The sequence below is a fragment of the Lontra canadensis genome, unplaced genomic scaffold (assembly GCF_010015895.1).
Source record: "Lontra canadensis isolate GAN:19392208 unplaced genomic scaffold, GSC_riverotter_1.0 scaffold135, whole genome shotgun sequence".
NCBI lineage: Eukaryota > Metazoa > Chordata > Mammalia > Carnivora > Mustelidae > Lontra > Lontra canadensis.
The window spans coordinates 425,581-443,228 of NW_022631129.1; the positions used below are offsets into that span (position 1 = coordinate 425,581).

Sequence of the window (17,648 nt, forward strand, 5' to 3'; positions counted from 1 at the left end):
AAGGCCACGAGGAACAGAGAGGCAGGGACACTGAGCGAGTGACGCCTGTGTTAGGAAAGGCCCTGAGAATGGGCCAGTAGTAGCAGTGGTATAAAGGTCATGAGTGGAGTGCTTAAATCTTCAGTGAACATGGAAATTGATGGATAGTAGCATGTTTTATTGCAATCAGGATCTGAGAGTGATATAATCTGATATCAAGAGTTTCAAAGAAGTTGTTTTGTTTTAAGTGAAGCAGATGGAATAATGATCTAAAAGTGGCAGGGATCCACTTCATGCACTAAGATGTATGCATGTGGAAGAATAAAAAGCCACTGATTTCCACAGAAGATGATATGAATATGCCTGTAAACAGTCAACAATACTAAAAGGCAACTTACCAAATGGGAGAAGATATTTGCAAATGATATATCAGATAAGGAGCTAGTATCCAAGATCTATTAAAGAACTTATCAAACTCAACACCCAAAAAACAAAGAATCCAGTCAAGAAATGGGCAGAAGACATGAACAGACATTTCTCCAAAGAAGATGTGCAAATGGCCAACAGACACATGAAAAAATGCTCCCCTTCTCTTGGCATCAGGGAAATACAAATCAAAACCATAATGAGATAACACCTCAGACAAGTCAGAATGGCTAAAATTAACAAGACAGAAAACAACAAATGTTGGTGAGGATGGGGAGAAAAGGGAACCCTCTTACACAGTTGGTGGGAATGCAAGCTGGTACAGCCACTCTGGAAAACAGTTTTGAGATTCTTCAAAAAGTTAAAAATAGAGCTACCTTATGACCCAGCAATTGCACTACTAGGTATTGACACCAAAGATACAAATGTAGTGAACTTGCACCCCAATGTTCATAGCAGCAATGTCCACAATAGCCAAACTATGGAAAGAGTCCAAATGTCCATCAACAGATGAATCGATAAAGAAGATGTGCTATATACAATGGAATATTACTCAGCCATAAGGAAGGATGAATACTTACCATTTACATAGACACAGATGGAATGGGAGGGTATTATGTAGAGTGAAATAAGTCAAACTGAGAAAGACAATTACCATATGGTTTTGCTCATATGTGTAATATAAGAAACAGCACAGAGGATCACAAGGGAAGGGAAGGAAAACTAAATGGGAAGGGATGGGGTAATTGGGTGATGCGCATTACGGAGGGCACATGATGTGATGAGCACTGGGTGTTATACACAACTGATAAATTATTGAACACTACATCTGAAACTAATCACGTACCATATGTTGGCTAATTGAATTTATTTATCTATTTTTTGGGGGCTAATTGAATTTAAATAAAAAATTAAAAAAAATAATATGCCTGTAAATTCCACAGGGTTCAGGGGTGGGGGTTAAGGAATAGATGAGAAATAAGGACCTAAAGATAGAGATAAGAGTAGGGATAAGAAATAAGATTAGGAATATACAAAACTTTAAATATATTCATCCTTTTTGGGTTGCTGTTGCCAGTGCTTTTGGTGCCATATGTAAGAAATCATTTGTAGTTTAATTCCATTATGGTCAGAGTACATAAGTATGACTTCAATTGTTTGAAATTTCATAAGATTTGTACTATGGTGGTATTATGGTGTATAACTGCAGTTATGCGTAAGTGCAAAAAACTCTGATTTTTTTCTCCAAGACCCCTGCGACCAGCCATTCCATGAATTCAGCCTAGGATTTTAGCTGCTTTCAGTGGGACAAACAGGAGGAGTCTCTAGCCGACTGGAGCCAGCCTCGGGTCTCTTCTGCCCTGTACGTGCGTCCATGGCACACACCCTCGGCCCTCCAGGCTAAAGCTTCTCAGTCACCTCATGTCCTACCGCACCCCCAGGTTTTTCGCGAGCGCTGTGCGGAACCCCGGACAGGAGTGCCTGCGTACGGCGGAAATCCCGCCCCCCGGCGCCTGCGGTTGGCCATGACCGCAAGGGATGAACCCCAAGGAGGAAGATGAGCGGGATTGAAGGAAACAGGGGAGTAGGGAGGAAGGGCGAGAGGGGTCCTCTTTCTCATTGGCTGGTCCAACGCAACAACCTCGCTGTGATTGGCTGGCCTTCGAGGGCGGTAGTCCGGAGTTGGTCCGCCCCTCGGGTCGCGAGAGATACCGGGATCACCAGCGCCGGCGGAGCCAGTGGCGGCTTGGAGGCTCTGTCCGCACGCCGCCGAAAGGAGGCGGCGGGGCCTTTGCGCTTCAGGTCATCGTCCCCGGGGGCGGCGAGGGCGGCCAGCCGCTAGGGCTGTGCGGGTCAGAACCCAGGGTACGGTCGAGCTAGGGCGCCGCGGGCGTTGGCGCGGCAGCCCGACCTGGGCCTGCGCGGACCGCCCGCGGCGCGAGTCTCGGGCTGTCTTTCCATTTCAAAGTGATTATTGTTTTGGATTTTTCCGCCGACGTGTCTTTTGATTAATTTCACGCACCACTTACTGGTATGGGATAAAGCGGCAGATGCATGCTACTGTCATTTGTCGTTGAAATGTGGGCTTCCTGTCTCGTCTTGTGTGTTACCTTTTGGATTTAAGGGAAGGGGATGACATTGTGATTTGGTCTCCGGTGACCGTCTATTCTCAAGGTCTCGCCGACGTAGTACAGAAACCAGGCGAATCCCGTGTGTGGTTCTTACCTGTATAGGAAGTAGGCTTTTTCTTCCATCCTCCTCCTTGTCTCTCTCCATCTTTCTCTTCCTTTCTCCTCCTCTCTCTCCCCTCCCCCACCTGTTCTCCTCTCCCATCTTTCTGTTCTTTTTGCCGCATTAAACCTTGCGGGAGGGTCTTTGTACAATTTTGAAAAGCTTTAGGTCTTCCAACATTTATGTTTTACTTGCAGGACTGACAACTGGGAGGGAACTGGAGGAAAGATGCCTTCTGATTCTTTCTGTTTGGCTGCCCAGACTCGACTTGACTCCAAATGGTTGAAAACAGATATACAGGTGGGGTTTTGACATGCTTTTTTTCTTGGTGTGTTCCTGCCTCCATATTTAAATTTCTGGTTAAGGTTTTGTATAGGATAAGTAAGAGGATGCAGATCGTATCTTACATATTAGAGAAGCAAGTTTATTTCCTATAATTTAAAATGCACCTTTATTGTATCAGTTTTTATAGATTGTGTGTGGCTACATTTTAATTGCAGTTATGTGTAAGTGCAAGAAACTTGAGATCTGGTTATGCAAACATTTTTCGTATTATTATTTTTAACAGGTCTGTAGTATTCTTAACCATACCTTGTTGACTTTTAGTGATAGTTTTGAGATGTTCAGTTAATGAGGGGAAGAACATGTAGTAACGTATTATGTCCTGCAGAAACTCATTTCATTGGGACCCTGTGTTTGTCTTTCTGGGGAGACAAGAATGCAGTTGAGGTCTTTATTTTTGTGACTGGTCTTATTAAGAGGAGTGCTCAGGTTTTCACATAAAGAATGTATGGAAACAAAATGTTGGCATTAGACTGTCTAATGTTTTAATAATGTAATTGTAAGCTTGTCCAGAAATTATCAAGTAAATAATAACAATAATGTTTCTATAGACTTAAAAAAAATTTTTTTTTTTACCCCAACTTAGTTTTCTTTGCAGATGGTTTGGAAAAACTACTTTTTATTAACAGCAAAAAGAAATGTCTGAAATATTTCATAGTATATATGGCTTTTCTTTCTCTTTCCTAAGGTTAACCATTTTAAGTATTTCTCAAGTAACCTACATATTTCAATACAATCTTACATAGTGCATCACAGTTTATGAAGACTCATATATTCTATAAGCACTTGAACATAGATACTTGTAGGGAAGTATTGTTACCTTTATTTATTTATTTATTTTTAAGTGTTGCATCCTAGTAGGTGTGAGAGCCAAGTGCTTAGAACTATGTTGTGGATTTTGGGATAGTTATTAATAATGGGGTAATGTTAGATTAAAGCACAAAGAATTGGGGCAAGAATTGGCATAGTAGTGACTGGTTTTTGTTTGCACGTTGCTTTTTATTTAGCAGTTGCTGTTTGTTTCCCTTTGTCATTTTTTTTTTAAAGATTTTATTTATTTATTTGACAGAGAGAGATCACAAGCAGACGGAGAGGCAGGCAGAGAGAGAGAGAGGGAAGCAGGCTCCCTGCTGAGCAGAGAGCCTGATACGGGACTCGATCCCAGGACCCTGAGATCATGACCTGAGCCGAAGGCAGCGGCTTAACCCACTGAGCCACCCAGGCACCCCATTTTTTTTTTTAAAGCGTGGTCGGTGGGGAGGTGAGATGAGTAATTTCTTATTTCTGAAATCTTGAGATTCAGGCAAACTGACTTCAAGACTTCATTTTTTTATTAGTATTTGTGTATTTTGTAGAACTTGTTGAGGTAAAGAACTTTATCCAATGAAGTTTTTCTTCCTAATCATAATTGAACAACTCCTTAATATGAGTTTTAGCATCTTGATCTAAAACCAGTTTAATACTGAGTTGAGTGCCTATGATGAGTTAGGCAGATATAAATAAAAAGAAACACCACTTATACCTTAGAGTGCTTACTATTTTACTATTTTACTTTTGATTTATTTAGTGTAATATACAGTGCTTAACTCTTCTTAGACATTTCAAATATTAGTCAAAAGTCATCCAAACTCATCTTAGGAATACATGAAGAAGACCTAGGTTTTTTTTTTTTTTTTTTTTTTTTTAAATTTTATTTATTTATTTAACAGAGATCACAAGTAGGCAGAGAGGCAGGCAGAGAGAGAAGGGGAAGCAGGCTCCCTGCTGAGCAGAGAGCCCATGTGGGACTTGATCCCTGGACCCTGAGATCATGACCTGAGCTGAAGGCAGTGGCTTAACCCACTGAGCCACCCATGCGCCCAAGACCTAGGTTTTGGAGTGTGCCCCAGTGGGAAAATGTGTTGTAGGTATTGAAGCTATTTAATGTGAAAAAAGTGATCACTGACCTTGTTTTTATATAGTTTTTCCAGCATTGCTTATTAAATGTGAGGAGCAAATGTTGTTTTACCCTAACAAATGACTTTAGACTTAGTTTCACTATTTGGAATCCTTCTTGCAGGCACACATTGCAGATGCAAGCCTTATACTAACAGCTTTTACTCTTACCCTATTGGGGATATCTCTCCCAACTGGAGTGGGATGTGTCCCATTCCTTAGGTAGGGCTTTTGTATTGGGAACAGAATTGACACCTTAATTATATTTTGTGGGGTAGAAACATGTTTCTTAGCCACAGGATTTAGCAAACTATTTTCTATGGCTATTTTTGTTTGAAATGCCTATGAAGAAAAAAAAAAAAAGAAATGCCTATGAAGGGGCGCCTGGGTGGCTCAGTGGGTTAAAGCCTCTGCCTTCGGCTCAGTTCATGATCCCAGGGTCCTGGGATAGAGCCCCGCATCGCATCGGGCTCTCTGCTCAGCAGGGAACCTGCTTCCCGCCCCACCCCCCTCTGCCTGCCTCTCTGCCTACTTGTGATCTCTGTCTGTCCAATAAATAAATAAAAATCTTGAAAAAAAAAAAAGAAATACCTATGAAGGTTTTAGTGACTTTAGAAGAGAAATATTTTTGGAGGCTGTGACAACTTTTAATATGTGTATATTATAAAGAACGCAAACACTAATCCTAGGCTTTCTTGTTGATAGATGTTTAGACCTACGATGTATCAGGACTACGATGTTGCAACAAGGTGCCTTAAATGGAGTGGCAGTTGTATGGCAGTCATATAAGTGGTTTTTACATATATAATGCTTTTTACTTTTTCAGCAGTCTTTTCTGATTGTTGTGTGGAGTACCTTGAATTGTCATTTCCTTTGCAACTCTTTTGAAGTGGCAATAAAATAGAGCTAAGAGATGTTAGCTACATAATCACTACCATTACCATTCTTATATTTAAAGTAAAAGTCCTGTCTGATGTGATTGCTTGCTTCTCAATGGACCGAAAAGTCAATTAAGCAAAGAATCTATAAAAAATGGTATATGATACCTTAAAAGCTTTTTAATTCTTAAATCATATATGCACATTTATTTGCTAGTTTTGATGTAAGACTAAGGGTGTGTCTTTGAGCATGGATCCAAGAATGGTGTTTTCTTTTTCTTGCATAATCTGTACTTAGATGAATCTCCTGCAGTTTCTATTTTTGGATTCTTTGAAGTAGAGCATGATATTAGATATGTATGATGCAATTTTTTTAACTTTTTATTTTGAAATAATTTATAGATTCAAATGAAGTTGCAAAGAAAGTAGAGAGGTCACTGTATACTCTTCATCCAGATTCTCCCAGTGGTTACATCTTATGTAACTATCAGTACAATATCAAAATCGGGAAATTGACATTGGTAGAGTGTGTGCAGAGTTCTGTGCCAATTGTGTAATCACACCACAAAGATTTCCTTCCTCTTGCCGCTCTATAGGTCACACCATCCTTCCCCCATCATCTCTGACTCCTGGCAATCACTAATCTGTTTTCCATCTCTTTAATTTTGCCATTTTGAGAATATCATATAGTATGTGACTTTTTTTTTTTTTTAAAGATTTTATTTATTTATTTGACACAGAGAGAGAGATCACAAGTAGGCAGAGAGGCAGGCTCCCTGCCGAGCAGAGAGCCTGATGTGGGGCTCAATCCCAGAACCCCGAGACCATGACCTGAGCCGAAGGCAGAGGCTTAACCTTGTGAGCCACCCAGGTGCCCCTAGTATGGTTTTGTTCACAGTGTAAATGCCCTTGCCGTTCGTCAGAGTTGTTGAGTATATTAATAATTAAATTCGAATCATTTATTTGTCTCTTCTTCTAATCACTTTAGAATGAGTAAAGATAAAAGTTAAATTTTAAAATTAAAATTGTTAAATGTATATATTGTTACTTTACGCTTAGGATATCAGTAGATTAAAGAACATAAACGTGATCATCTTGGTAAATTCTATTCTCAGGTTTTCCAGTTGACAGATGAGATGTAGAAATTAAAGAATTTTATAAATACAGGTAACTTAATATTCATAATGACGTCTTCTGATTACTTTCTTATCTGTAGGATAGGTAGCATAGCTCACGTTTTTATTCATGATTTTGGCTATTTGTATTTTCTCTATATTTTGGATTAATCTTGTCAGGGATTTATACATTTCGTTAGTCTTTTTAAAAAAATTTACTTTTGCGGGGCGCCTGGGTAGCTCAGTGGGTTAAGCCTCTGCCTTCGGCTCAGGTCATGATCTCAGGGTCCTGGGAATGAGCCCCACATTGGGCTCTGCTCATCAGGGAGTCTGCTTCCCTCTCTCTCTCTGCCTGCCTCTCTGCCTATTATGATCTCTGTCTGTCAAATAAATAAATAAAATCTTTAAAAAAATTAAAAAAAATTAACTTTTGTTTCTTAGAAAAGACTAATAATATTTATAAGGGAAAGATAATGAGGTTACCATCAGATCTAATCAGAAGACTTTTTTGGAGAAGAAAATTCGATAACATATTTATGACTCCCAAGAAAAGAAAATGTGAGGCAAGGATGTTATGTTCTAGCAAAACTGACTTTTCAGGTAAAAAGGACACAACTTTATCAATGAATAAATACTGTTCCCATGAGCTCTTCCTAGAGAAGGATCTTTAGATGACCGAATGACTGTAGATTAACATGAAGTCTGATGGTGGTCATTACACCTGCAGTTATGTTTGGAACCTAGAATAAATGAATTTTAAAAGGGAGATAACATATAATAGCTGTCTGCTTAGACATGGTACATTATAGTATATCTGTTTTGCAGTACCTAATCTATTAATCCTGTGCATTGAAGTTTTCACTTCAGTTGTATTTTTCATCTCTAGGTGTTCCATATGGGTCCTTTTCATATCTTCCATTTCACTTGTTATCAGGTTCATAGTTTCCTATTCGTGAGCATTGGGATGTATCTATAATGAGCTTTTAATGTTCTTGTCTGCTAATTCTATCATCTCTATCACATCTGGATTTATTTCTCTTGATTGCTTCTGTCATTTGATTGATTGCTTTGGTCATGGGGTGTGTTTGCATGCTAGGTAATTTTTTACTGAATGTTGGACATTGTATATATTATGTTGTTCTGTGCTGGATTTTGCTTTATTTCTTCAAAGAACATTAGTTTTGTCTGGGATTCATGTAAGTTAGTTGGGATCAATTTAATTTTTTCTAATCTTGATCCTCAGGTTTGTTCAGGCTGATCTAGCACAACCTCTAGTCATGCACTAATTTATCTGCCTTCTTAGGACTCTTCCAAGTGGTGTGATAGGGGTCTTTTTCATTCTGGTTGATGGAAACAAGTTTTTCTCAGACTGGGAATCATGGGGATTCTGCCTTCTACTTTCTAGTGCTTCTTTTCCCAGCCTTGGTAGTTTTCTCAGCCCATGCCCAAATCAGTATTCAGCCCAAGACTGAAGGGGTCCCCTCTGCCCATCTCTAGAGTTCACTCTTTCTCTGCAGATCCCCCTTCACCTGTTTCCTTGTCATTTTAACCTACTTATAGCTGATCTGCCTCCTTGGCTCTCGGCTCTATTTGGGTTCCCCTTTCCCGTGATGGATCCTGGAAGCTGCTTCTAGGCAGTAAGCTTGGGCAGTTGTAGGGCTTCATTCATTGCCCTTCTTAGGGATCATAGCTCTGGGCTGCAGTATATTTTGTTTGATTTTCTAGTTCATTATAGTGGAGAGGTAATTCATAAAGAAGTTAATCCTTCATAGGCAGAAGCAGCACAGGACTTCCTAGTCTGCTTTTCATCTCATTCAGTGCTCTTAATTAATTTATTTTTGGTTCTCAAATTTCCGTGGTTTCGTTTAAATGAATTTTAATAATGTATAGTTACTTATAGTTACTATAAGGTATAGTTTAGTGAGATGCATCTATTTTAAATGTTTAGTTTCAAGTGTTTTGTATTTTTTTTGTTTTTTTTACTTACCATGTTCTAGTTATATTGACTATGTCTCTCCTTCCCTCTGGGTTGACACCTAGCATGCCCATTGGTGACCCTTCCACTTCAGTCTTGAATGTAATGTTACACAACAGGGTGTGGGTTACCGCATCCCAGCTGCCTACCATGGAGCCAATGATGTAAGCTACAAGGTGCTGGGGAGTAGGAGTTAGCCCTATGGACTGAACATTCACCTCTTGCAAGGACTAATAAGGGCACTGGTATTTTAATTCCTTTTTTTTTCTTTCCTCCTTGGACTATTCCATGATTTCTTCTTATAAAACTTGTAGAAGAGTCCCACATGCTTAGTGAATGTGCCTAGTAGACAACCTTCTGTATCTTCTGTTCACTGTGGAGTAGGGGCCAGTGCAGTAAGATAGGAGTCAGCAAACTTTCTGTAAAGAGCTAGATAGCAAATATTTCTGTGAGTCCTCTGTTCTTTGTAACAATTACTTAACTCTGCTGTTGTCATGCCACAGACAATACATAAACAACTATGTCTGAGTTCTAGTAAAGCTTTATAAATACTGAACTTTGAATGTCATCATTTTCATGTGTCACAAAATATTTTCCTTGATTATTTTTCAACCATTGAAAAATTCAACAACCATTCTTAGCTCAGGGGCCATATGAAATCAGATGGTGGGCCAGATTTGGCCTGTAGTCTAGGCCTTAGTTTGCTTACTCATGTGGTAACATATTGTGTCTTGTGCTTCGTGTGTTCTCTTGTCCCCCCTTCCCTGCCTCCCACCGCTCTGGGCTGGTGTCTGCCAAGTAAATCCATTGCTCAGGCTCTCCTTTTGAGGACAAGTCCATTTCTGTATTTCTGTTTTCTGCATCTACTCTTGATCTGTTTCTGTTGTCTTCTATATATTTTTTTCATTTTTCTGTCACATCATCTTGCCTTACCCATTATTTTTGTTTGAGTTTCAGATACTATATATGACAAATTACTGTGATCATTTGAGGCCCTCGGTGACAGTTTCCTCCTCTGGAGGAGATCTACCAATCAAACAGCACTAACATTCCAAGGTCACTGCAATGCAGTTGGGGGCTGAGATGATTAAAAACTGGGCTCCTTCCCTAGGAAGGCCATCTGCTTCTACCTCACCCCTACCTACTTCTGGTATGTGGCCCTTTGAAGTTTCATTCAAAGCATGGTGTGTTCAACAGGCCTTTCCCCCATGAGGACCCTGTCTGAAGCCTGTCCCACAGCATCTCTGCTCAGTTCTTGGTCTTAGCTATGCTCACAGAATTGGCAGGTGCCTCTCAGGAAAGCAGCCTTAGGTTCTTTGCGCAGTACTCCTCTCTTGGGTCTCAGGCTTTGTATTCCTAACCGCCCTATGTCTTAAAACAGAGGTAGTTTATGTTTCTGTATGACCTCCCCAGTTGCTTAAGAAACCTGTTCTTAAAATTTTTTTGGAGTTGATATGTTGTCCTGTGTTTAACAGGTACTTGTTATTTTTCTGCTAGGCTGGGAAAAAAAGCCAGGTATCTTTAGTATCTGTAAGTATTTGAACAGATTACATATCAGGCATGTTTTAAAGATAAGTAAAATATGTGGAACATAAGGAATAACATGGAGGACATTAGGAGAAGAAAATGAAAAGTGAATTGGGGGAAATTGGAGGGGGAGATGAGCCATGAGAGACTGTGGACTCTGAGAAGCAAACTGAGGGTTTTAGAGGGGAAGCTAGGGGGAGATGTGTGAGCCTGGTGGTGGGTATGAAGGAGGGCACATATTGCATGGAGCACTGGGTGTGGTACATAAACAATGAATCTTGGAACACTGAAAAAATAAAGTAAAACATTTTCTAACCTATAAGTTAATCAAAATGTCATTTAAGCATTTGGTATATTCTTTTTTGGATTCTGTTACATAATTATACAGTTCTGAAGTAATCATTTTGTCTACTTTTTAAAAATATTTTATTTTTGGGCGCCTGAGTGGCTCAGTGGGTTAAAGCCTCTGCCTTTGGCTCATGTCATGGTCCCAGGGTCCCGGGATCGAGCCCCACATTGGGCTCTCCGCTCAGAGGGGAGCCTGCTTCCTCTTCTCTCTCTGCTGGCCTCTCTGCCTACTTGTGATCTCTCTCTGTCAAATAAATAAATACAAATTTTTTTTTTTTTCAAAAAAAATTTTTTTTTTTTAAGTAATTTCTACACCCAACATGGGGCTGGAACTTACAACCCCAAGACCAAGAATTGCACACTCTACTGACGGAGCCAGGCAGGCACCCTCTGAAGTAGTCATTTTAATAGACTAACCCTTGCCCAATCCTGTTTAGTGTTTAAGTGTCAGTAGCACCAGCAGTAGTAGTGGGGGATTCATTGGCTCTCCTAGGCCTCTTTCGTGCATGTGTGGGTGATGTGGTGTTGGTGAGAGAAGAACAAGCTTGGGCATAAGGCCTTTTTCCAAATCCTACTTCTCATAGCCTCAGTGTTGAGTGATCCTGGTCAAATAATTGAGACTCTGAGTTTGAGTTTACTGTCCCTTAGAACTGGGCCTGTTAATACTCCTCTTATTGTCTGCTTTTCAGGGTGAAAATGACTTTACCTGCTATTTCATTTTAGAGGTATAAAGTAAGACTGTGAGAAGAAATTCGAAAAGGAACCTAAGACCAAGTAAACTAATTAGAAGCATCTGGATTCTGTCCAAAAACAGCTAAAATTTAAAACCTGTATCATTACCCATTGGGTATTTTTAAATGTAAGTTAGCTATCAAAGAAGACAAGTTAGGGGTGCCTGGGTGGCTCAGTCTTTAAGCATCTGCCTTCGGCTCAGGTCTTGATCTCAGGGTCCTGGGATCGAGCTTCACAACAAGGCTTCCTGCTCTGCTGGAAGCCTGCTTCTCCCTCTCCCTCTCCCACTCCCCCTCTTCTCCCTCTCCCACTCCCCTCTCTTGCTGTCTCTCTCTCTGTCAAATAAATAAATAAAAATCTTAAAAAAAAGAGGACAAGTTAATAATTGTTGTACAGATACTCTTAAATTCACAGATTGCTAATTTTTATTTCCTGTACAGTGCTGTGATTATTTTTGATTTCCTGGCTTTCTCTTTGGGATTCTGTGCTTTCCTTCCGTTGCTCTGGAATGCTTTCCCCTAAGCCTCATCTTTGCCTTCCACATCCTAACTCTTTCATGCCCTCCTCCAGGGAGCCTTGCTTTGTTGCCTTAGTAATGTTCCTCTTTACTCAAATCCTTAAAATGCCCAGACCATTGTGCTTTAAATGGTGTTTATTCAGGTCCATGGCTCATTTACATCTTTGTGTCCTCAGTTCCTAGGAGGCTTCTACAGTATGTGTCCCTCCAGATAACCCAGGCTGCACCTTCCACACAGCTTCTGCCCTACTTTGCTTCCTCTTGACATGATAGTAACAATTGTTTCCACATAAACTGGGCTTCTTCCTTGACTTATTCTTTAATTCATGTTTGTTTTTCTTTTTTTTATAGCTCTAAACACCAATGTTATTCATCCTGGACTGTATCCAAAAACACTGAGAGAGTCACTTCATGGGTAATCCCAATGTGTAATCAGGGTTGAGGATGTTGGTTACTCTCGCTCTTTGGACATTGGCATTTCCACCAGGTCATGGTCTATATCCCATTTGCTGATGACTCCAGATTTGAATCTCTAATTCCTAATTAGTGTCTTTAATTCCTAATTAGTGTCCTAATTCCTGACACTCTGTTAAGAACTGGATTTGTATTTGCAGTGTGTGTGTGTGTGTGTGTGTGTGTGTACACATATGTATATACATATGTGGCTGTGCGTATGAGTGTATGCAGGTGTGCGTGGGGAGAGGTTCTCCATGCTCATGTTCATAGTGCAAATCTGAATCATTAACACTGAGCTGGTTCTTTTTTATCTGATTGTGTTCCCTGTCTCCTTTCTTTTCACATCTGATCTGTCTCATTTGATCTGAAATGTCTTAGGTACTTTCCTTATCTTGGCTTAGGCTGTCACCCTTTTTTGGGGAGACTCTTGGCAGAGGCCTCCTAAATTCTTTTCTGTTTCTAGTTTCTTCCTCTGCCTCCATCTGTTGCACTGATACTGAATTATGCTTTAAATTATGCTCATTTATTCCCTGGACCATCTAAAGATGGCATGTAACTGCCAGGGTACAGCACGCATGGGGCTGTTTAGTCTGGTTCCTATTTGCCCCCATCCTTACGTGGTTGTGTGGGAGCTGGACTGAACCCTAGCAGTATTAGCTCTCCTCTTACCTGAATGAGCAAATGAGCCAAGCTTTTCCATTCCCTCACGAAAACACAAGGGGTGATGAATGTTTGTGCTTCACTCTTTACTTTTTCCCTGCCAGTTGTATCAAGAGTCCTGTGTTTTAGTTCTAAGTGTGTTTATGGCAATTATCTTGTTAGTGAGGTGAACAAATAAAATATGTGTGCTGAAAGAAAGCTGTTGCTTTTATGAAAACTAAGTTGGATGCTGAATTGGTTTTTTGTTGCTGTGTTAAAAGTTACTGGCCATAAATTTAGCAGCTTAAAAGAACTCATGTTTATTCTCTTTCCCAGTTTCTGTGGGTCAGGAGTCTGGCCAAGGCTTAGCAGGGTCCTCTGCTTTGGGTCTAACAGGCTTCATGTAGTCAGGGTGTCAGCCATGCTGTGCTCTTATCTGGGGTCTCATTGGGTGCTCCTTGGCAGAATCTAGTCCCTTGCAGTTTGGGAACTGAAGTCATGGGCTCCTAGATGCTACCTCTCTGCATAGGTAGCCCATGGCAGCTCACCTCTTTGTGACCGTAGAAAATGTCTCTTCTGGATGGCCGCATATTTTAAGGGCTTTCACCTGATTAAGTAAGGCCCCAGGATAATCTTCCTTTTGATAACTAGAAATCAACAGTTGTGGGACGCTAATTATATATGAGAAATTCCTTTACCTTTGCCATAGATGGAAACAAAACCTGGTCACAGGTGTGATGTCCCATTTTATTCTCCACGAGTCTTACCCACACTCAGAGGGCATTACACAGAGTATGTGTGAACCAGGGGATGAGGACCTTAAGGGCTGTCTTAGAGTTTTGTTTACTACACGTGCTTTGGATAAAAGTGAGATGCTAAAAAAGTTACTTGAACAGGTTAGGTAAAAGAGAACTATAAAGGATTGGGGAAAATGTCTTAAAAGTCTAGAGGAATTCTATATTGAGATTACTGACAGAGTGCCCTTTAATTCTTGCTACATTTAAAGAACTGGAGGGGTGTCTGGGTGGCTCACTAGGTTAAGTATCTGCCTCTGGCTCAGGTCATGATTTTGGGGTCCTGGGATTGAGTCCAGCATTGGGCTTCCTGCTCAGCAGGGAGTCTGCTTCTTGCTCTCCCCTGCTTGTGCTTGCACGCTCTCTTTTTCTCTCTCAAACAAATAAAATCTTAAAAAAAAAAGTAAAGAAATGGAGACTGGAAATAGTGGATGCTTCATAAGGGTGGTGCATGCTGGAATGATGACAAGGAATGAGTTAGTGGACTTACAAATAAAGGAAAGGTGCTGGCCTTTCGTTAAAAGATGGCCAAACAGATGTGCCTTTTTAGTGAAAAGTGTTTTGTGTTTCTGATAAGAGGGCTTCTGTTGTACCTACACTTTTCAGAATGGATGCCTCATCTGGGTGTCTACCATGCCCCTGCCCTCGTTGGCTGCTTGCTTTGGGGGGCCTTTTCTGACTAATACTGACAAGTGAGAGTACTTCTGTTTTATGTTTTTTTCTTTGAATATCAGTGTGGACTCATGTTTTTATTTACTTTTGCAGTCCACTGCAGTTATGTATTTTGATGCTCAAATTGTTTTAATTTTGGCCAGTAGAGTTCCCACAAGGCCTTACACAGCTTTTTTTGGGGTGAGGGTGCAAACACAAAATATTCTAGGCTCACCTTGTTTGCCCTGACCATGACATCATGGTCTTTTTTCTCCAAGAGCCCAGGTTTTGTTTACTGGAAAGTGAGACTTAAAAACTGATGTCTGGTGGGGGCGCCTGGGTGGCTCAGTGGTTTAAGCCTCTGCCTTCGGCTCAGGTCATGATCTCAGGGTCCTGGAATCGAGCCCTGCATTGGACTCTCTGCTCAGCAGGGAGTCTGCTTCCCCCCCCCCTCTCTGCCTGCCTCTCTGCCTACTTCTGATTTCTCTCTGTCAAATAAATAAATAAAATCTTTAAAAAAAAGAAAACCAAAAAACTGATGTCTGGATTCTGGGTGTACTCATTGCTCTCAGTGTCTGTCATTCATTCTGGGTCCTTCCCAAGCAGTTTTGTTCAGATGTAAATTTGTAATGATATTTCCAGTCCAATTTGTTCTTAAAAATGTCCTTGATTTCTTATCTCTTTTATACTTAAAAGCTTTGTTTCTAATAACACTAACATAACTGTTATAAACATATGTTTTATTTTGTTAACATTGCTGTATCACACAATATATATTAGATAGTTCAAAGATTTTAATATCAATACTATGATTATCAGTAAGACCAGTGAATAATGTTGAAGATATTTTTCCCTTAGAGTATATTTGACTGAAGATATATAATGAAAAGATCCCTGAAGTACTTTTCTCCATGATAAACATAGGTTAATTTGCTTGTTGCCAGTTGTAGATTTTTCCTTTTTATAATTTAATTTGAATTTTTGAAGATGAAAATTATTTATATGTTTTAGAAGTAAAAATATATAAAGTTTACTCAAAATCTTGCTTTCGTTAATCTCTGGTGCTCATGTTCCTCTGTCACAGGTGTCTCTCTATAGGTAATCATTATTATTTATTCCTGGTTAATCTTTCTAGGGCACATGTGCATGTCTTTTTTCTTTTATTTTATGCAAAGCTAGCATTTTTTTTCTTTTTGGAACAGGAATATTTCCATTATATTCTGTGTTGATTGGCAGCTTTCCTGCTGGTTTTATAGCTTTCTTTGGAGGTTTATATACTATTATGCACTGTGCCTTTTTCACTTAATTATATTTTTTGGGATGATTTTTATTAAACGTTGATTGAATAAATGAGAGGAAATGAGTTGTTTTTTTTAATATATCATTCTTTAAGAATTGCACTCTATGATTGTTCTGTAAGTTTATGTTATTTATCATTACCAGCTTGCATTCACAAGAGATGGACTCTGTGGCTTGTGGAATGAAATGGTTAAAGATGGAGAAATTGTATATACAGGAACGGAATTAAACCAGAATGGAGAGCTTCCTCCTAGAAAAGGTAAGGACATTTTACTAGTAGTTTTCATTTTGTAAAGACCTTTATAAGTTATATTTTTTAGAAATTTTGGAATGTGCAATAGGAATAGGAGTGTCTAAGCATAATTCTAAAATTTTGTTTTCACTTTGGAGATTGTTGTCTACATTGTAGTTAACATTATGAGCCACTTGGATTTCATTGCTCTTTGTGAATGAGGGTCTTCCTGTTGCAAAGCTACCTTGGTGTGGTGTCCTTCCCAGTTAATATTTTTTCTTTTAAGTTTTGTAATATATCTTGTCTTGACTAATTATAAATAGTGATTATTTTAAGATTCAGTGGAAATAGTTATTCCTGAAATTTTTCCTGTATCACTCTCCTGTGGCAACTTAGAAAACACTTTTTGGAAGCCTTTGGACTGTGGACTGCACTTCGCCCCTTATTTTATTTAATCTTGTATTTTTCACAGGGAAATACCAGTAAATACTCTTGTGTAGGCGTGTTGTTATGAAAAGTCAGCAAGACTTTTTTTTTTTTTTTTAATTTCTTTTTGGAGTAACAGAATTCATTGTTTTTGCACCACACCCAGTGCTCCATGCAATTCGTGCCCTCCTTAATATCCACCACTTGGCTCCCCCATCAGCAAGACTTTCAATGACAATTCATTTGCTCTTGATTTTGGCCATGAGACAGAAACTGTTGAGCTTTTAAAAAGAAATGGATGCTTGTACCCACCCTGGACCTGCCTCACAAAAAACAGACTGGATTATAGTCTTAGACTTTTTCAAGTGACTGTTTCTTATTTAACACCTCATTTAGGGTTTTTGTATTTATTATTTTGAGGGAAGGTACAGGAGGGAATGTAGTATATAAAAAAAGGAAAGCTAAAGAGGCTACTAAAAGATACGCTAAGCTTATTTTTTATTTTTGTCTAGATTTGGCCTTGTATGAAGAATTAAGCATGAACTTTTTTATTTATTATAAACCTTTTCAGTCTATGCAGATAGTAGAAATGATATTACTCAGTACTTTGCTTAGCTGTTATATGTATTCTTGAAAGTATTTTCTCATTAGTTCCTTTAATCCTCAACTCTACCAAGAAACAGAAGCCACAGTTTGCACAAACAATGGGCGCAGAGCTGGAAATTGAAGCCAGGCCTTTTGAGAAAATGTCACTGCTATTTTTGTTATACTATAAATGTAATTTATTGACATTAGGATCAACATTTTATAGTTCCATGGAGCTTATGACTTCATATTGTATATAAATATGGTAATTGGAGGTTTTTGTATGTGTGTGGCATCTAGTCAGTACTCTTTATGTGTTTTAATTTTAAGAGCTCAAAGATAAAAGATAAGTTTTTGATTTTTTTTCTTTTTGGAACAGGAATATTTCCATTATATTCTGTGTTGATTGGCAGCTTTCCTGCTGGTTTTATAGCTTTCTTTGGAGGTTGTAAAAAAGCATTAAATGTGTACTTTCTCCCGCAATAATTCATGATTATGGGCCAGAAAAGGCATCCATATACCAGGATGAGTAACGGAGGACAAAGACCCTGTGATGTCAC

The 17,648-nt window shown here is 39.3% G+C and overlaps 1 protein-coding gene across 8 annotated transcripts in view; it reads left to right on the forward strand.

The window, feature by feature from the left end:
* Positions 1-2,084: 2,084 nt before the first annotated feature.
* HERC2 (HECT and RLD domain containing E3 ubiquitin protein ligase 2) overlaps positions 2,085-17,648 on the forward strand; it is a 232,745-nt gene continuing 217,181 nt past the window's right edge. For 3 of the 8 annotated variants that reach the window (XR_004380894.1, XM_032843125.1, XM_032843126.1), the window contains exons 1-3: positions 2,085-2,208; positions 2,835-2,937; positions 15,990-16,104. Coding sequence is in view for 7 of the 8 variants with exons in the window: in XM_032843125.1 (XP_032699016.1) it covers positions 2,866-2,937; positions 15,990-16,104 (187 nt within the window). In the remaining variant the exon portion in view is untranslated. Of the gene's footprint in view, positions 2,209-2,251; positions 2,272-2,387; positions 2,438-2,834; positions 2,938-15,989; positions 16,105-17,648 lie in introns of those variants that run through there. The other 5 variants (XM_032843119.1, XM_032843122.1, XM_032843123.1 and 2 more) reach the window with 3 other exon arrangements.